The sequence below is a fragment of the Schistocerca americana genome, chromosome 3, assembly GCF_021461395.2.
Source record: "Schistocerca americana isolate TAMUIC-IGC-003095 chromosome 3, iqSchAmer2.1, whole genome shotgun sequence".
Lineage (NCBI taxonomy): Eukaryota > Metazoa > Arthropoda > Insecta > Orthoptera > Acrididae > Schistocerca > Schistocerca americana.
In genome coordinates this window covers 373,969,289-373,989,860 of record NC_060121.1, presented here as the reverse complement: position 1 = coordinate 373,989,860, position 20,572 = coordinate 373,969,289, and the positions used below count along the sequence as shown (strand labels likewise).

At 40.9% G+C, this 20,572-nt stretch overlaps 1 protein-coding gene across 1 annotated transcript in view; it reads left to right on the top strand.

The window, feature by feature from the left end:
- Nucleotides 1–20,572, top strand: part of LOC124605216 (heat shock 70 kDa protein 4) — a 73,083-nt gene that overhangs the window by 5,847 nt on the left and 46,664 nt on the right. Inside the window, exons 3-6 of the mRNA XM_047136762.1 lie at nucleotides 2,235–2,357; nucleotides 2,795–3,028; nucleotides 6,844–7,088; nucleotides 12,582–12,658. Coding sequence (XP_046992718.1) covers nucleotides 2,235–2,357; nucleotides 2,795–3,028; nucleotides 6,844–7,088; nucleotides 12,582–12,658 — 679 coding nt within the window. The remainder of the gene's footprint in view (nucleotides 1–2,234; nucleotides 2,358–2,794; nucleotides 3,029–6,843; nucleotides 7,089–12,581; nucleotides 12,659–20,572) is intronic.

Here is a 20,572-nt window from a genome sequence, read left to right as displayed (position 1 = left end):
ATTCAATCATTATTGCAGCAGGTGTGGAATAGCTAAGACACTTACTTCAGTAAGTTTAACCAGCTACCTTTGGCTCAAATCAGAATGTGTTCTGATGAGGCTGTAATCAAGACTACATTCAACTTTCATGAACGTATGTATGTCAGTAGGCTTTGGGAGAATAATTTTTTTCAAAATAAAGTGCAGCTTTACCTACTTCTTGATACTAAAGGAATTCAGCTATCATTATGCTTTTAACCAATTTATGTTCCTTAAGAGTAAAAAGACAAGCTTTTCTCAAATAAATTAACATTTTTTTGAACATCATGAAATTTTACCACTGTCTAAATCGTTTGCATCAGATTGAAATTCTCTGAATCAACTGCCAACAAAACAAAAAATTAGTTTTGCATTCAACAGTGGATCACTGGCAAACATATCTACTAAGTTGTAGTTCTGCATTCTGTTCCAGTTTATCGGTCTTGAAACATTACTGGCACTTGTCAACACGAGCCGCTAGTCCAGTGCCGCTAACATTTATAAGCACTTCCACAACCAACAAGCCAATGTGACATGCTTAAAAGTGTGTGTTTCCACATGTATGTTATTCAGTCTAGTTGTGAACAAGTGTTTGTACAAGAAAGTCTTTGGAAACAATTTTTGTGCCTACAGTTTTGTCAAATACGATCTTAATACTTCTGGAACTTATAGGTGAGACCAGGTGCTGTTGTATTATTTATATGAATGGAAGCCTAACAAAAAAAACTGTTCTTCCATGTAATTCATGTGCTAGTTTTCAGTTCACATTACCCATACAATAAACACTTGGAAGTAAAATATTATACTGTATGAATACAAAATAAAAATAATAAATGGACTTCTTCCTCCCATGGAAATTCCGAGAAATAAGATACTCATTGTACAAAAGCAGGAGCGAAATGAAGGGAAAAAGTAAGGCAAGAAGGGTAGGTGAGAAAGTGCACCAAATAGGGCAAGCATACTGACATCATATTAGCGTTGAGGCAGTCCATACAGTTCTGAATTCTGTTTGAACTGCTGAATGATTACAGGTGATACAGTGGAAATTGTATGTATGCACAATTACACATGATATGATGAATATTGCAAATATTTCCGGAAGGATCTGTTCTTTTATTTCCCACATCAAAACCTACCTCTCTCTCTCTCTCTCTCTCTCTCTCTCTCTCTCTCTCTCTCTCTCTCTCTCTCTCTTTCTTTCTCTCTCCACCCCTCCCCCCCCCCCCTCTCTCTCTCTCTCCCATCTCTACCCCCTCCACCCCCAAGGCATATATTTCTTTACTTGTTTGAAATGATCAATGTGACACTTTCAAGTTTCACAGCATCCACTTAGACTGACACTCTGTTGGTATTACGTAAGTACGGAAGTTAAAACTTCAAGATTTTCCACTTCTACCAGCTTCAGTAAAACAGCCCTGAACAGTTGGTTCACATTGGATCCATCCACTGGTATCTCCAGTATCTTGTTACTCTGCTTGAGAATCCTTTTGATTCGTGGCATATGCACGGAAGTTTCTGCATTGAAGGTGAATGGCACTAAGGCTCATAACAAACATGTTACTGCACTTGATGAATATCTTGGTACTGGTGTGATTGTCGTTGCTCTTTGTGTGACATTTGAATTCTCAAGCCATTTGGTAGAACAAAAGTTTAGAGGAAACTCAACAGAGCTGCAATATTAAGGATAGTGAGCTCTTCATGCTAGCCGATCTTTGAATAGAGTGTGCAGAGCTTTAAGGTAGAAGATAGTATCCCAGTGAGTTGCAGAAATACCACCCTTGAATACATTATTGATCTAATGTAGACCACAACGTTCCACTTCTACCAGCTTCAGTAAAACAGCCCTGAACAGTTGGTTCACATTGGATCCATCCACTGGTACCTCCAGTATCTTGTTACTCTGCTTTAATAAAGTAACATGGTGGCAGATAACCACAGATAATAAGTCATCTGTGGGAATATGGCCCTTGGCAGGAATTTTTACCACCTAGTGTTCTTCTTAGTGGATAATTGGTAGGATGACATTGCTTATATAAAGAAAGAGTGTTGGTATTATCAGAAGTGTATGAGAATTCAGAAGTAATAGTCGGTATCTACACATTCACACGCTGCACATGAGGAAATGAGCTTTGAATTCATATGAACAATTAACTATGCACTTGGTTGTATGCAACAGTGTGTATTTCAGATTTGTATTGTTCCTTTTTTTGTTATAGGTGAATTATTTGGATGAAGAACATGTGTTTTCTCCAGAACAGATAACAGCAATGTTATTTACCAAACTGAAAGATATTTCAGAGGTGGCACTGAAAACTAAAGTGAATGACTGTGTTATATCGGTGAGTTTTATAGTGATTACTAAAATTAGTAACTTGTTGCAAGGTAACTCCACTTCTTGAAATAAAGTGCAGTGTCAGTCTGACATTTGCTAAAATACATTGCACTGTTAAATATCCAAGTTGAGACTATAATTATGTTTTTATGTCAATAAAACTCTCGCATAACGCATTCTGTTGCTGTCAGCTCTTACATAATGTTAGTGCTGATATCTCCCGAATGCAAAAATAATTATGGTGCCTCAGTATGGTTGATATTAGTTCCCCCAGAATTTCGACCATGCTGAAACTTGCCATACATGTTGTTTTAAATTTCACTCCACTCAGTGATAAAATAGTCCATGTAAGCATGGATGCAGAATCCTCACTTTCCAAGGTTCATAATCACAAGAAATAATTTTGTGGAACTTTCTAATAAGTAAACCAAATTTCCTCAACAGGTTCCATCATTTTTTACTAATGCTGAACGTAAAGCTCTGCTGGATGCTGCTAGCATTGCTGGTCTGAATGTCTTGAGGCTAATGAATGAGACTACCGCTACAGCATTAGCATATGGCATTTATAAACAGGACCTACCAGCTCCTGAGGAAAAACCACGCAATGTGGTCTTCGTTGACTGTGGCCATGCATCCTTGCAGATTTCCGCTTGCGCTTTCCACAAAGGGAAACTGAAGGTAAGTACAGGTGCTTCTGATCTATATTACAAAGCAATAAATTTGTTATCGATATAGCTCATGAAATAACGGAATACTCTTGAAGAAATTCATTTATTTATCTACTTTCTATTAAAGCTCACACAGGCATTTTGTCTAACAAAACTGTAAACCAGTTAGCCAAGGAAGCTGCTCTATATGGAGCCTTCTTAGATATTCAGTTATCATTCACCAACTTCATACATAAAGTTAAAATGGAAGCCAGAGCCTAGTGGAAAGAGGAATGGGAAACATTTTTAAATAAAGGAAAATATTATAGTGCCATGGTTTACAGCATGTCTGTACACAGCAGAGCTATTTTGACAATCATAAGGATGAGATTTAATCACAGCAGTGTTGTTTCTCATTTATTTTGTCTACAACTTTGGAATTCTGGCATCTGTGACTGCAACAACTCTGTGTGGGGGAAATTAATCATTTAATCTTCACCTGTCTGAAGCACAATCAACATAAAGAACAAGTCCTCTCAGAACTGAGCAAGATTAAGGTCAATAGAGCAGTGCTTCGATGTCTGACAAGATTTATTTTAGTGAGCAATTTTAAAATCTGACATCAGAACTATAAACAGAGTGCAGTCACCATTTTACTTAAGAAAGCATTTAGATCTCAAAGAATAAAGATTTTATAAACTTGATTAGTGTTCCTTATTCTAGAGTGTAATTTCTAAACTTGACTTTGTTTACCCAGTAGTGAAGAAGCAATGTTCAGTTATTTTATTGAAATATGCTCATGTATTAAGTTAAAGAATTTCCAGTTTTTCTCTAAACTTTTAACAGCTAAATAGTGACTCATGCTGAAGGCGAAATAAACCAAGCGAGGTGACACAGTGGTTAGCACACTGGATTTGCATTTGGGAGGACGGCAGTTGAAACTAGTCTGGCCACCCTGATTTAGGGTTCTTGTGGTTTCCCTTAGTTGCTTCAGGCAAATACCGGGGTGGTTACTTTGAAAGGGCACAGCAGATTTCCTTCCCCATCTTTCCCTAACCTGACGGGACTGATTACGTCGTCGTTTGGTCCCCTCCCCGAAATCAACCAGCCAAATAAAATACAATTCTTTGAACCCAATACCAGTTGCAGATTGCCTATCTTACTGCTTCCAATGGCACCAAAAATTTTATTTTCAATATTTCATTTGACAGAATTTAAAATTTTAAAATGCTGTCATAATAACATTGTGAAAACGAAAGTAGCTTCTCACCATATAGCAGAGACACTGAGGTGTAGGTAGGCACAACAAAAAGACTCCCAGATGTAGCTTTCGGCCAGTAAGGCCTTCGTCAAAATTACACACACACACACACACACACACACACACACTGTGAGCAGCAGAGCCAGTGCATGATGGGAGTGGCGACTGGGTGGGGATAAGGAGGAGGTGGGTGCGGGGAGTGGGAGCAATAGTAGGTTAGGGATGGCGGACAGTGACGTACTGGTAGCGAGTGCGCAAGGACGAGTGGAAAGAGTAGGGCAGCTGTGTGCAGTCGGGAGGTTAGGTGGAGGGCAATGGGGAGAGGGGGGGGGGGTGATAGCAGAAAAGAGGGAAGTAAAAAGACTGGGTGCAGTGGAGGAATGAGGGCTATGTAGTACTGGAATGGAGACAGAGAAGGGGCTGGATGGGATAAGATGAAGACTAATGATGGTCGAGGCCAGGAGGGTTATGAGAACATAGGATATATTACAGTGAACATTACGTCCTGTGCAGTTCAGAAAATCTGGTGTTGATGGGAAGGATCCATATGGCACAGGCTGTGAAGCAGTCATCAAAGGATGTCATGTTTGGCACCATGCTCAGAAACAGGGTGGTCCACTTGTTTCTAGTCTGTTGGTTGGTGGCCATTCATGCAGACACACACAGCTTGATGGTTGTCATGCCCATATAGAATGCAGCTTAGCTTTTAGGTCACATGATTGGCTTTGCAGGTAGCCCTGCCATTGATAGACTAGGTGATGTTTGTGACCGAATTGGAGTAGGTGGTGGTGACATGATGTATAGGATAGTCTTGCATCTAGATCTATTACAGGGGTATGAGCCACGAGGTAAAAGGTTGGGAACAGGGATGGACGAGTATATTGTGTAGGTCCGGTGGACGGCAGAATACCCCTGTGGAAGGTGTGGGAAGGATAGTGGGCAGGACAATTCTCATTTCAGGACATGAGGAAAGGTAATCAAAACCCTGGTGGAGAATGTAATTCAGTTGCTCCAGTCCTGGGTGGTATTGAGTTACGAGGGTAATGCTCCTCTTTGGCCAAACGGTGGGATTTTGTGAGGTGGTGGGAGACTGGAAAGATAAGGCAAAGGAGTTTTGTTTTTGAAGAAGGTTGGGAGGACCATTATGGTTTGTGAAGGTTTCAGGGAGATCCTCGTTATATTTTGAGAGGGACCACTTGTCACTACAGATGCGATGACCGTGGGTGGCTAAGCTGTATGGAAGGGACTTCTTGGTATGGAAAGGGTGACAGCTGTTGAAGTAGAAGTATTTCTGGTGATTAGTAGATTTGATATGGTCAGAGGTACTGACGTCGCATTCTTTGAGGTGGAGGTCAACAGTGTGTGTGGAGGGGAGGGGTCTAATTTTGACAAAGGCCTTACTGGCCGAAAGCTATATTTGTGACAGTCTTTTTGTTGTGCCCACTCAGCACTGTATGGTGAGTAGCAACTTTCCTTTTCACAAAATTGTTACATTCCATCCTGGATTTTCCATTGTTTGAAATGCTGTCATAATATACTCTTGAAGAGGTATAGTCTTACGTTGAAAGTTTCACACAGTGATACAGGTATTAAATGAGCTTAACCTTGACTTAGTTTTAATCTAGTATGTCAGTAAGGAAGAAACTATTTACTTTGTCACAGAAAGTTTTTGTCAAAGTTAGAAACACTCTCTCTTTCTCCTCCCCCCACCCCCATTGAAGTGTTGTAGATATCACAGGCCTAATCCTGTCATGTGACGGAAGTACCCAGATGTTTAATAATATCGCAAATGCTAAAATTGTATTTTCTTTGTGACTGTTGGTTGTTTGATTTAAAATTTGATTGAGTAAATGAATTGTAAAAAAGTGGGGAGCAACATGGATAAATTTTCCTTTTTTAGGTGTTCCTTATGTACTAAAGCCAGTGTAATAGAGCTAGTTTCACCATAGGTTTGTTTAACAGCATGCATGACTGTCCGCTAGTGGCCATCAGGGATGTTCAACTTACTTGTTGATGGTGTCATCTCTGCAGGTTGTTTGCTGGCAAAATGACAGATGTTTGTTGTAATAATTGAGAGTTTCCTCAGCATATAAGAACAATTTTCCCTGAAGTGTCTCACTTACAAGGAAATTGTTTTCTATACTCCTTTGTGGAGCCAACAATTGTAACTAAAAGGCACTGTTCAGTTAAATATGAACTGTGCAGAGGAATATTTGTGGAAAACCAAATTCAGTAGTTGACCCTTTTCTCATTTACAATTGTTCACTACATACCAGTACCACAATAACATTCACTTCAAAAATTGGTATAAGTATGGTAAAGGCTGGCAGTGGTTGAAAATGAATTTTGCATGATGCAGTATTTGCACAAATAATTCACCAAGGCTTGTATTATTTCAATACTTAGCATCTCCCATTTATTTAAAACTGCTCTATGGGCCATACGAAACAAATGCATAGGCATTCTGCAGTCGTTAGAGTAAAACTACTGTTATTGCCACTATTCTCAGTTGTCTAAATTTTGTTTAGGATTAAAGTTGTTTGAATAAAAGACAAGTTTTCTCAGTGTTCTGAATTCCTTTACAGATGTTGGCTAGTGCAGCAGACCCACAACTTGGTGGCAGGGACATTGATGAGATACTAGCAAATCATTTCTGTGTTGACTTTCAGTCGCGTTATCGAATTGATCCTCGTAATAATCCCAGAGCTTATCTGCGCCTCACTACAGAAGTTGAAAAACTGAAGAAACAAATGTCTGCTAATTCTATGAATCTTCCAATGAATATAGAGTGCTTCATGGATGATAAAGATGTTCAGGCATCAATGAATAGGTGAGTCTTGCTGTTGTTTTGTACAATTTTTTTTTAATTTAAATGGTCATTTTTGTATATTGATTGTTCATGGACCCCAGAAATGTGTGTCTACTTAGTTTAATATACCAGGAAACAAATATTAGAAGTTATGTATAATTTTCTCCAGTATTTGTAATGTGCTGCCAAGATTGAAGTTAAAACACTCACAGACTTGTACTCCTTAGAAATCAGCAAAAAAAAAAAAAAAAAAAATTTGGTGTAGAATAAATGTTTAGGTAGCGCCACATTTCCCATATGGTGTTCCTGCTCTTTGATGCAGAAGATACATCTGCTTTTAAAACACACTTTTGTGGAAAATGCTTTGTTACTCACAAGAGGTCTCCACAGTCTATGGAAACTAGGTTTCTCACAGATCGTTTGTGAGTATATTGTGACTGGCAGACACAAATCCTGGCATTTGCACTATTACATACTTTTTCTTGCTGCTAGTCTAACCTCTGTTTTATAACACCATCACCCACCTCCCACTATGCAATTTTGGGAGTTTGATTGGGCTCGCAGTAACTCCCATCCGTTGTGAGAGGTGACTGAAAGCAGTCCTATCCCAGGATAAGCTTCCACTGTTATCAGAACAACCCTTAGTATTAACTCCCCTCACAAAATCGCCCTACTACTGTGACTGAATTACGTATGGTCACCTTGCAGGGTTTGATACCCATATTCCTAAGTTTAAAGAATTGGGGTCCATTTGGGAAAACAAACCTTATAGGTTGCACAATCAATCCACTGTGTGCAGACAGACTTCTTGCATCTCTTATTCAAGTGCTTTTAGGTTTGCACACGATATCCAGTATGATCGTCCGTCCATCGGTGGACTGTTATTATTTATCACACGGTTGTAACCCTTGATGACACAGGTATCTCGCTGCTGATGCCCAAGCTGCAGACTCCTCATATATGCTGAGGAGTAGATGTTCACCCAGTGCAGATGGCTTTCAGTCAGAGTTAATGGCACAAGGGTAAGTGATCCACAATAAAATGGGTCAAACTGGGCCATACCAGTAGCTCAGCCAATACAGCTGCCTCATTGAGAAGAAAATAAGAATTCAATACATCCCCCCTCTTTGGCCACACTGTGGATGAGAACCTGGCAAGAAGAAATTGGGGTAAATAATTCTCACAGTTTTCGATGGTACTGAAGTAGAATATCTTGTAGCATTGGAACTGTTGTTGTCTGCCAAAAAATTGAGGGATAAGTCAAAGAAATCACTGCAACAGAAAAAGTGAGATCTCTGTTGAACAAAACTTTAAATGCTAACAAAGACACTTCAGGCCTATGACAAGCTTGGAGATATAGCAGTCACAATCCTCCTCATAAAAACGTAATGGGCTTCTACCATTGGTACCCAATGTTACAAGCAAATTTAAACTTGTGCACTAACGTAGAGTGTTGCATATTACACTTTTTTCGCTGCGTTCAGAGAGGATCTAAGGACTATAGTATGGATCCTTCAATGAAAATGTTCCTCATAAGAAGATTAAGTTCATGGCTTGTACATGTGACTACAGATCCTACTTTGTCATGTATGAAATAATTTAGGTGCCTGAGGTTTGAATATATGTTCTTCAGCTGTGCTTATGAATCCATTTGTGATGTGTGCAGTAGAGCATTGCATCAGATGTGGCGTTGCAAACACCTTCATACATAAATTTCCCAGATCACCTCCCACCTCATTCCCAAAGAGATCATTGTTCAGGAGGAAGAAGTAGAACCAGGGATATAAGAAGCTAGACTGCTTGCCATTTCAAAAAAGTATGAACAGCTCCACCATAATCAACATAATGACAAAGTTTACACCTAGTACAGCAACATCAAGATCTGGGAAACAAACATCTGGCCCTAGCCACAAGTCAAAGTAGGCTGTCCATTTTAGAATGGGTAGGGGAGAGGGACACCAGTGGCACAGCCATAGTGGCCATGTTTTCCTCCAGTATCACCTGAGAGAACACCTGCCAAAGTGTCCTTCCAAGAACAAAGTAGATGAACAGCCTAACACCACCAGTTGCTCTAAGAGCCATAGGCAGCCGAATTGTAGAATAGAAAACGCTGCGCCCCTTGCACATTCACTTATATATTTGTCATTCCTTCTGTTTCTTTTTCTTTGTTATACTCAGCACCTTTTCTTGTTGTGACCATCTGCTCATGCTTCTTTACATTAAATTTTATGCAGTACTTTCTCATATCTTCCCAAGCTTAAAATTTCTTCTATGCTTCCTCCCTGTTCTGTTTCTATCAAATCTTCGCAAACAACATTGTCATCCTGTCTTTAATTCACCATTTGTCATTAGATCATACATCACCACTATGAAAAGTAACAAATATGGTGCACATCCTTGTTTCAGACCATTTACCCTGCCAACCATCCCCCCCCCCCCCCCCCTCCCTCTCCCTCCCACCCCACACACACCTAAAACATCGCTAATACAGATCTTTTACACTCAGTACAGTCTGCTTCTCAACCTCTTCTCATCTCGGTGCCTTCAGAACTTCTGGAGACAGTATTCTAATCCTTTACTCAGTAGCAGAGAAGCATTGAGAGTCATGTGGAACTTAGACCAAAGCAATTATAATTATAATGGATGCTATTCATACTACTAAAAATACACTTAAAACATTTGCAGAATGCTTTTGGTTCTTTACTATCCTTCAACAAATGCTTCTTCCAGTGAAATTCAACCTTCTTTGTAGATGGTATGCATATTGTCAGCTTTAGCATCTTGACACACTGCTTCTCTTCCCCCAACATCTAACTTCATTGTGCTTATGTTGGCATGATTATTACTCCCACCACCACTACTACTATAATCCTTTCCTCGCCTCATACTGGTGCTATTATTGTAACCCTCTTGAGCCATCCCTCTGTGTTGTATCCAGTATCTCCTCTGTTTTTCATAAATATTTCACTGTTAATACAAGATAAGGTTCAGAGTTGAAGTTTGAACTGAAATAAACTGACAAATATTGGGAAATACGACAAATATATTAATTTGCAGTTCTCCTCCCCTGTGTAATCACCATTTCACTCACTGCATTATTGGTATTGTGAAACAAACTTCTTTTATCCTGCTTCATAAAATTCACACACTCATGATATTGGCCAATTCTGCACAAAGATAAGTTCCTCACTGCCCTCAAATCGTTTGGAGGCAAGCTATTTTTTAGCTTTGCGAAGAGATGGTAGTTAGTGCGCACCATATCATTACTATCAGTAGTAGTGTTAAAAAAAAAAGGTCCTTTCACCATATAAAGTAATATGTATTATCTACATAAGCTCTCAACAGCAGTGTGGTGCTTACCATTTATTCATTCATTATGATAAGAAAATATATTTCACACAATTGGCTACAAATTTCAGTAACATTATATCTTCTGGTGTTAATAAATCTAGTAACTGAATGAATTTGACGAGTCATGTGACTTGCACGTACCACACTTAGTTTAACAGTATCTTTATGAAAGTAAATGACAGTGAACTGATAGGGAGATTAGAATACAGATGAATAACTCTTTATGGCCAGTAACCATACTCAAATGTTTATAACCACAGGGTTCTTCATTGTCAGGTGACCCTTCTTCGTTTACCAGTGTTACTCCTAGGAGATCAAAGATTTTGATATTTTAGAAACACTTTTAACTCATCTTTTATATATAAATGCTTTAAGTTGACACAGAAAAACTTGCTTTTTAGAATTACTATTGTTCGTGTGCATCAGTGAACAGTATTTGCCTCAGGATTCTGTATTTGAAATGACTTGCTGTTCATTCACAACCTGTGCCAAAGATGTTATAACTTTTTTGCCGTCCCACTTATAAGTTTTTTCATCTCCTGGTTAGCAGAGGTTGTTAAAAACTGTTTTGTTGAGAGTAAAGCATTTCCATAATTTATTACCAAAAAGTTAATAAGAAAATACACGTCTTTGAATTTACTATGTTACCTTGCACCCAGAAGAGGAGTGTATGATAAAATTATGTTGCATTAGTTGTGTATGGGGCATTCTTGGAAAACAGGCATGCCTTCTTTGTGGCATTCATTTTCCATCTTTATAAAATTGCATATCTAGTATCAAACATTATTTCGTGATTAATGATACAACATTCTGTGGTGTGTAAGTCTTTGTATTAAAGAAATATGTTGTTAACAAGTGAAAATTTTGTCAGTAGTAATTGTTACTTACACTACCAAACAATGGAAGCCCTGGTAGGAATATAAACAATATTGTGAAAAGGATAAATTGCTACTTACTGTAAAGATGAGACATTGAGTTGCAGACAGGCACAACAAAAAGACTGTTAAACCAGAGCGACTTCTTCAGAAAACAAAAACGCACACACATGCGCGCGCGCGCACGCACACACACACACACACACACACACACACACACACACACACACACACACACACACACAAAATCATTATCTTTGACCACTCAGGCCTGTATGCAGTGATGTCTTGTCAAATGCAAGCAGCAATCCGGAGTGGGGCAGGGAAGAGTAAGGATAGCAGGATACAGGTGGGGGGGAATCAGCACTGCCTGATGGAGCATGGTAGGTGCACCATTCTGAGGCTGTGAGGTGGGGAAGAAGGGAATGTGGACAGTAAAGGAGAGGGGCAGAGAAGGGAGAAAAGACCGGTGAGTGCATTGACAGAGAATGTCACACGTTGAGGGTGAGGGAATGTGGTGTGGAACAGAATGGGTAGAAACTGTTTGGCAGAGTGTGGGAACAGTAAGTTGCCGCAGGTTGACACCAGGATAATTTCGGGTGAGGACAATGTGTCGTAAGTACAGAAAATCAGCGATGGAGGGCAGGGTTCAGATGGCCAGAGTTCTGAAGCAGTATTGAAATAGAGCATGTTATGGTTGGCTGCACGCTACGGTCTGGAGCCGAGCGACTGCTACGGTCGCAGGTTCGAATCCTGCCTCGGGCATGGATGTGTGTGATGTCCTTAGGTTAGTTAGGTTTAATTAGTTCTAAGTTCTAGGCGACGGATGACCTCAGAAGTTGAGTCGCATGGTGCTCAGAGCCATTTCCACTTAGCTCTTGGTTGCAGTTTGGCAGTGATCATTTATCTGTGTGGACAGTTGGTTGGTAGTCATACAAATATAAAAATCCGTGCAGTTATTGTAGTGGCGTTGGTATTGGCACTGCTGCTTTCACAGATAGCCCGGCCTCTGACAGGGTAATCTCTTTGTTGTGGCTATCTGCAACTCACCATGCTATCTTTTCATAATATTGTTGCCTACATTATGCTACACAAAACCCCGGGAGAAAATATGTATCGGCAGATATAAAGCTAAGAACAACCCAGCTCTTAAAATTGTGATTTCTGACATTGTAATTTTAATAATGCTTGGCAATTTATGATGTTTCCATTTAGCATGTGTGTTAGCAGTATTTTAAGATGCTACAAATAATCCATCAAATGACACTAAAAAAGTCCACTCTTACAGGGCAGAAATGGAGAAACTTTGCGCCCACTTGATTCAGAGAGTGGAACACACCATGCGCAAATGCCTGCAGGACTCAGGTATGTTTAATAAGCCTTTCTTTACTATGTATGACATGATGACGATGACGATGATGACGACGACGATGACAGGAGGAGGAGGAGGAGGAGGATGTTGCTCATCGTACAGTTTGCTTCACTTATTCCTCTTCTTAATCAGCAAGGGTTAGCCACAAAATTATCAGTCTTAAGAAATGAATTTGATTGTAGGTTTATTTGCTCGTGGACTGCGTTACGCACTATCTGATAAGAAGTAATTGTCCACCTATTGATGGAGACCAACAAACCCCCCACATCCAAAGAATCAGATTCCTGTGTATAAAACCATTTTGGACTTCAAGTTACTTTGCAAGTCAATTAATTTGTTAAATATTTGACATAATATTAAGCCGTTAAAGCATTACCTTACATGACTAATTGACTTTTTACTCACTCCTTGTCATCTGGAATCCGGACATACAAATAACTACTGTATGTACCCGATTATAAGACAATTTATTTCACAAATTCATCATTTGAAAAATATGTCGTCATCTTATATTTACAGATTAAACTATTGCTGCTCAGACTGATGTTTTTATATAGTTTAATAGATTAATATAGGGGGTGTCTTCCATTTACAGATGAATATTTAGATATTGAGGTTTCGTACAAATTTATTTTGAGAATTCTGAAGAGCAGGGCTTAGCAAGCAATGCTTTCATTTGAATTGGCTAGAGATTTTGTGATACCCTGAAGCGCCCGATATGGTAGCGACCTTGCTTGAACAGTCACATGACTTCACTTCAGTCACTTCTGGTACCAATGCAGTGTGCAAGGGGTACGCAAGAAACTATGAACTAGCTCTGCTTAAAAATTGGTGATGCTGTGAAACACTGGAGGAAATAGCATTAAATTCTATCAACTTGCAAACACTTGTTGTATTTGGACAGGTTTGCAATAAATGTTCTTGTACATGTATAGATACTGTGTACATACCACACATTTATACTGCTTTGTTAGTATAGGTAACATTTCGAAGATAAAAATAGTGTCCTTCAAAAATCATTGATTCTGAACCCAGGTCAGTATTCTATTTGGTTCTGAGAAACTGTAATGACCTACCATTTGAGTTGAAAATAAGAAATTTGGCCGCTGTTCGTATATTAGAATACTGGGGAAAATCTTCACCAGCTTTTAATGAGCTGTAGAGCAACATAGTGAAATTAGGATGAAACAAGAAAGGAAATTAATCCAGAATTAAATGTGTAACAGACAAAATAAATCACATTGATCTGACTGCAGCTGTTGTCACAAGAATAAATTACAGTGGAGAGACCCGTTGTGGAGATAGTACAACAGATGGCAGTAGATCTCAGGACAAGCGAAAGTTAGTGTTGCATTTAATCACAATTGTGATATTTTATTTATGTATTACTTGCTTTTGTTAGTTATGACCTGCACCGTAGAGTATGTTCCTGTCCGTATTTCACTATTGTTAAAGCACAGCACTGTGGAAGGGTTGTGGAGGAGGAGGAGGAGGGGGGGGGGGGGACCAGTGACAGCAGTTTAGCTGAGGCATAAGGTGAGTGGGGCGTGGTGAGTGGGCAGCAAATTTTGTTGTGTTGATAATCCTGGGAATCTATTCTGCATACTTTGGCTCTTTATGAACATGTATCATGTTTAAACAGCAGTTTGCCTGAATCTTTTTGTACTCAGGATTGAATTGACTTTAAAATTGGACAAATACTCAATATAAGCATACAGTTCTCCAGTAGAAGTCTAGGTTGGGGCCAGTGGCATACTTAAGTATTTAATGCAGTCGATGTTTCACCATGGTGTACAACAGAATGATAGGGGGTGTGTCAGCTGCTGGTTCTATGAAGCCAATGATAGAGCTGCAGGCAGATAATACATTTGGAAGCTACAGATACGGTAACACTCTCACGTCAAAATAGAAATGAAATCCACTGTGTGTTTTCTCATGGTCCCACACCACAACCCCAGAAATCAACGTATTCGGAAGAAATAGCCAAATACTTGTGACAACAAGGGTAAAAGTTTCACAGCTGTCCTGTTATGATGGCGATGGTGGTTATTAAAAATAGTGATACCACAGACAACAGGCTCAATAAAGAAAAGGCAGTCTTTTTATCAGTTTTATTACTTCTTGTATTATCAAAATGTAGGTAATGTATAAATGGCCTAAGTTTAGAGTAGGCATAATGTTAATTCTTAAGCAGAACGAACATCTTTAAGAAAAGGGGGGTTGTCTTTTATTCAGGGTGTCTTATTCTCGGGTAAATACGGTAATCATGACAGATATTCGCTTACGTCTCACTTCACCACACTGTACAATTTTATCCCTCCCCCTCTCCACATTGTTGACCCGGGTGTAAACTTTGCAGGAATACTTTCATGACATATTTAACTCTTTACAGCATATGGAAAATAATTGTTTTTTCATTACAACCCATGGAAAAAGACTCATTTCCAACCAAAAGATTTATTTAGCTTCTCAGTGATAGGAAACTACACGCACATTAAATAAATATTATCCTAATATAGATGAAAACTTCCTTCATAAAGAAGACAGTTCAAAACATCTGCAACTTTCCTGATTTTCCCCTTGGTTGCAAAAGAAGAGAGAATTATTGCAACTGTTGGTCAGCAGTAGATCATTGACACAATCTGGATTTAATTGGCTGCAACAAATTGTTAATGTGTCAGCTTCAGTAAAGCATTGTTGCTAGTATATATAAAATACATCTTGCAACTGCAGACAGGCCTGGTAGATCATTTTCATGTCTGCTGTATTACTTTAAAGATGTCGTCATTCGCAGGGTGTGTTAAAATATAAAGATCTAAGTCAGCCGTTGCAGAGGATTTGATATTCTTCCAGCATTGGAACATTGCCTCTTATATTGCACTTAGAGGTTCTATCTTAATGAAAGAGAGAGAGAGAGAGAGAGGTAATACACAACAGATTTGCAAATCGTGAAGGCTTATCTGGAAAAAGTGTTACATTGATAAAATATATGAATTACACTATTTCCTTTTTGCTTATAAGACATTACACACTAATTATAAGCCCCCTGCGGGTCCGAGGGATAGAAGAGGCCCAAGGTATTCCTGCCTGTCATAAGAAGTGACTAAAAGGAGTCTCACATGTTTCGACCTTTATATGATGGTCCCCTGTTGGTTTTGACATCCATCTTTCTAAATTTTCCCAAAGAGCGAGCCAATTAGAGAAGGGTGCTTTACGTGGTGCATCATGTCCATCGTGCATTGAGATTTTTAGCCCATTTTTCTCGTCATCTCATTCTCCATCTTCCTGGTGAGGACACCTTTTCCACCATGCAATATGCAGTGTCACTTTCTGCGCCGACGATGAACATGCACCTCATATCCAGCATGGTAGCCAGTCCGTTGTGGCGGGGCAGGCATGTACCTTGTTTGTTGTAGCCCCTGACAACACAGGGATCGCTCTGCTGATGCCCGCGCCATTAACTCCTCACGTATGCCATGGAGTAGATGCCCATCTCCCTGGGTCATCGGGACTCCCGGCAATGGCGTTCCTGCCAGGTGGCCCTTGCTGAGGCTGGATGGTGCCCGTGGGGAGGGCTCCTAGTCAGAGTGGGTGGCATCAGGGCGGATGACACTCCATGAAGGGTAGTACGTCATCTCTTGCTGATGGTCCGCCGCCAGTAGTCTCTTAAGTGGGCAAAGCCTAATTTCAGTGGTAAGAAATATGACCCCAAATCATTTCCCTCCCTTTCCACACCCTGGGAGGAACGCCAGGCTAAGGATGGCAGTGAAGCTTATTTGTCCCGGTACCTCCTATGTAAAAGAGTTGATGGGGAATCTTTCATGGCTGTGAGGCCTCAGTTTTTTGTGGAGCATTTGGAGGACAAGTTTGGAGAGGTGGGGGGGCTTGTCCAAAATGCGCTCTGGGTCAGCCATGATAAAAACAGCATCCTCTGCCCAGTCACGGAATTACTCGCTTGTGACAAGTTGGGGGATGTTTCTGTTACAATCACGACCCATAAGAGCTTAAATATGGTCCAGAATATTATATTCCACAGGGACCACCTTTTGCAGTCAGACAAGGAGCTGCGCGCCAATTCAGAGTGGCGTGGTTTCCATTTCATCCAGCGCATCCATCAGGGTCCGAGGGATAATTAGGTTGCCACCGGTGCCTTCATCTTGGCCTTTGAGGGTGACACCTTACTTGAGAAAGTCATGGTTGCTCTATCACTGTGATGGAAAGCCCCCAATGCGGTGCTTTAAGTGCTGGAAGTTTCGCCATATGTCTTCCCACTGTACTTCCAGCATCACATGTCGAGATTGTGGACATCCATCACTCCCCAATACTCCATGTGCCCTACCTCCCATCTGTGTGAACTGCGGAGAGCATCATTCACCTTGCTCGCCAGACTGCAGGATTTTACAGAGGGAGAGGAAAATCGTGAAATAGAAAACACTGGACCGACTGACCTACTCTGAGGCTGAAAGGAGATTTGAGCACCTACATCCTGTTGCTATGGCCACTTATTATGCTGCCGTTACAAGAACAGTTGTCACCCCATCAGTTCTTCGCATTCCTGAACCAGAAGAGTACATCTGCCCTCTTGATGGTGGGGGGAACTTCCCTCCCTGTTGCTCCCGCACCAACTACTTCAGTGACACCCCCCCTCCCCACCGCCCCCCCCCCCCCAAACCAACAGGGACATCAGTACCCACTTCTGAGCCAGGGAAGTGTAAGTCTTCTTCGGCTCCTCTCGTTTGGAGGTGGTCCCTGGGGTCACTCCCTTCCCAGGCGTCTGCTAGTGGGAAAGAAGACACCCACCAGTGGCTGAAGAGCCCAAAAGCAGCTGGTCATCCCAGAGACTGAATCGTTGAAATGCTCCCAGACCGTGAAACTTGAGGAGCAGCGAAAGAAATCCAAAAAGAAAGTCCACAAGACCAAGGGAATTTTGGTGACACCACATCACAGCTACTTACAATCTCTGCGTCTGCAGATCATGTGGAGATTCTGGCATCCACTGAGGACCTAGATCTTGCCAGACCTTCAGACACAATGGATATAGACTGCTCAGGTAAAAATTCGGCGGCAGCAGGTGACCCTTAGGCGTAAACTACCTCATTGAATGTTCCATGCCATCCCAGTCTCATGATATCGTCATCCTCCAGTGGAATTGCGGTGGTTTTTTCCCTACGGCCTTCCGGGAAACCTGGTTTCTGGCAGTGCGGACTCCTGCCCTCCACAGCTGTAAGGGATATTGTTGTTGTTTGTTGTTGTGGTCTTCAGTCCTGAGACTGGTTTGATGCTGCTCTCCATGCTACTCTATCCTGTGCAAGCTTCATCTCCCAGTACCTACCGCAACCTACATCCTTCTGAATCTGCTTAGTGTATTCATCTCTTGGTCTCCCTCTACGATTTTTACCCTCCACGTTGCCCTCCAATACTAAATTGGTGATCCCTTGTTGCCTCAGAACACGTCCTACCAACCGATCCCTTCTTCTAGTCAAGTTGTGCCACAAACTTCTCTTCTCCCCAATCCTATTTAATACTTCCTCATTAGTTATGTGATCTACCCATCTAATCTTCAGCATTCTTCTGTAGCACATTTCGAAGCTTCTATTCTCTTCTTGTCCAAACTATTTATCGTCCATGTTTCACTTCCATACATGGCTACACTCCATACAAATTCTTTCAGAAACGACATCCTGACACTTAAATCTATATTTGATGTTAACAAATTTCTCTTCTTCAGAAACGCTTTCCTTGCCATTGCCAGTCTACAGTTTATATCCTCTCTACTTCGACCGTCATCAGTTATTTTGCTCCCCAAATAGCAAAACTCCTTTACTACTTTAAGTGTCTCGTTTCGTAATCTAATTCCCTCAGCATCACCCGACTTAATTCGATTACAATCCAGTATCCTCGTTTTGCTTTTGTTGATTTTCATCTCATATCCTCCTTTCAAGACACTGTCCATTCCGTTCAACTGCTCTTCCAAGTCCTTTGCTGTCTCTGACAGAATTACAATGTCATCGGTGAACCTCAAAGTTTTTACTTCTTCTCCATGAATTTTAATTCCTACTCCGAATTTTTCTTTCGTTTCCTTCACTGCTTGCTCAATATACAGATTGAACAACATCGGGGAGAGGCTACAACCCTGTCTTACTCCCTTCCCAACCACTGCTTCCCTTTCATGTCCCTCGACTCTTCTAACTGCCACCTGGTTTCTGTACAAATTGTAAATAGCCTTTCGCTCCCTGTATTTTACCCCTGCCACCTTTAGAATTTGAAAGAGAGTATTCCAATCAACATTGTCAAAAGCTTTCTCTAAGTCTACAAATGCTAGAAATGTAGGTTTGCCTTTCCTTAATCTTTCTTCTAAGATAAGTCGTAGGGTCAGTATTGCCTCACGTGTTCCAACATTTCTACGGAATCCAAACTGATCTTCCCCGAGGTCGGCTTCTACTAGTTTTTCCATTCGTCTGTAAAGAATTCGCATTAGTATTTTGCAGCTGTGGCTTATTAAACTGATAGTTCGGTAATTTTCACATCTGTCAACACCTGCTTTCTTTGGGATTGGAATTATTATATTCTTCTTGAAGTCTGAGGGTATTTCCCCTGTCTCATACATCTTGCTCACCAGATGGCGGAGTTTTGTCAGGACTGGTTCTCCCAAGGCCGTCAGTAGTTCTCATGGAATGTTGTCTACTCCGAGGGCCTTGTTTCGACTCTGGTCTTGCCACATTACAGGAACCATGGTGACTATAATAGAGTGTCAGGTGGAATTTGCATTATGCCCTAAACTAGGTCTGTAGTGAAACTGTGCCCCTTCAAAACCTCTTGAAACTGTGGCTGTCAGAAAACGTACGATGCAGGAAATAACTGTCTGCAGTGTATATATTCCTCCAGATGCTGCAGTACCCCTAAATGTATTAACTGCACTGATTGATCAACTCCCTAAACCTTTCCTTCTTTTGGGAGATTTTAACGCCCATAGCCCCTTGAGGGGGTGACACCATGCTTACTGGCCAAGGCAGATATGTCAAAACTTTACTGTCTCAGTTCCACCTCTGCCTCTTAAATACTGGGGCTGCCACACATTTCAGTGTGGTTCATGGTACTTATTCGGCCATTGATTTATCAATTTGCAGCCCAGGGCTTCTCCCATTTATCCACTGGCGAGCACATGACGACCTGTGTTTTAGTGACCACTTCCCATTTTCCTGTCATTGCCCCGGCGTCAGGCACCTGCCCAGATGGACTTTAAACAAAGCAAACTGGGAAACTTTCACTCTGCTGTCACTGTTGACTCTGCCCCACACGGTTAACATGAATGTGATGGTTGAGCAGGTGACTACGACAACCGCCAGAGGGGGTTCAGTAGTGTTCTGAATCCTCTGCTCTGAGTGTCGTGGCCAATGCTTGCATTAAACGTGATCATTAGAGAGATACCTAGTGAATTTTTATTCCATTTGTTGCGAGTTGTCATCCCTGATGGTGGTGGTAAGTGACAAATTCTACATAAGAAGGCGAAATGCGTGATTTGCAGGATACACACTTCCCTCAAGTGTAAAGCACATGTATGCATGTACTGCAATTGTCGCTCGGAATTGGCAGCAATGCAATCCCAGTCCCTGTGCGAACTGCCATTGTTCATGAATCGTACTATAGAACTGTTCTTACAGGGATTGGTTTGAAAGTGTTAATTATTGTGTAAACCCATGATTCCAGTTCTGTGTTAGTATGTTATCAAGATATTACATAGCTCTACTCATCTGATAGTCTTGGGTTGACTGTCTCATTTAAATTCCGTGTCCACCTGCTTAGCTAGGTGGTAACATGCTCCCCTCCCATGCAAGTGGGCCTTGGTTCGATTCCCGGCCAAGTTGGAGATTTTCTCTGGTTATGGATTGGGTGTTGTGTTGTCCACA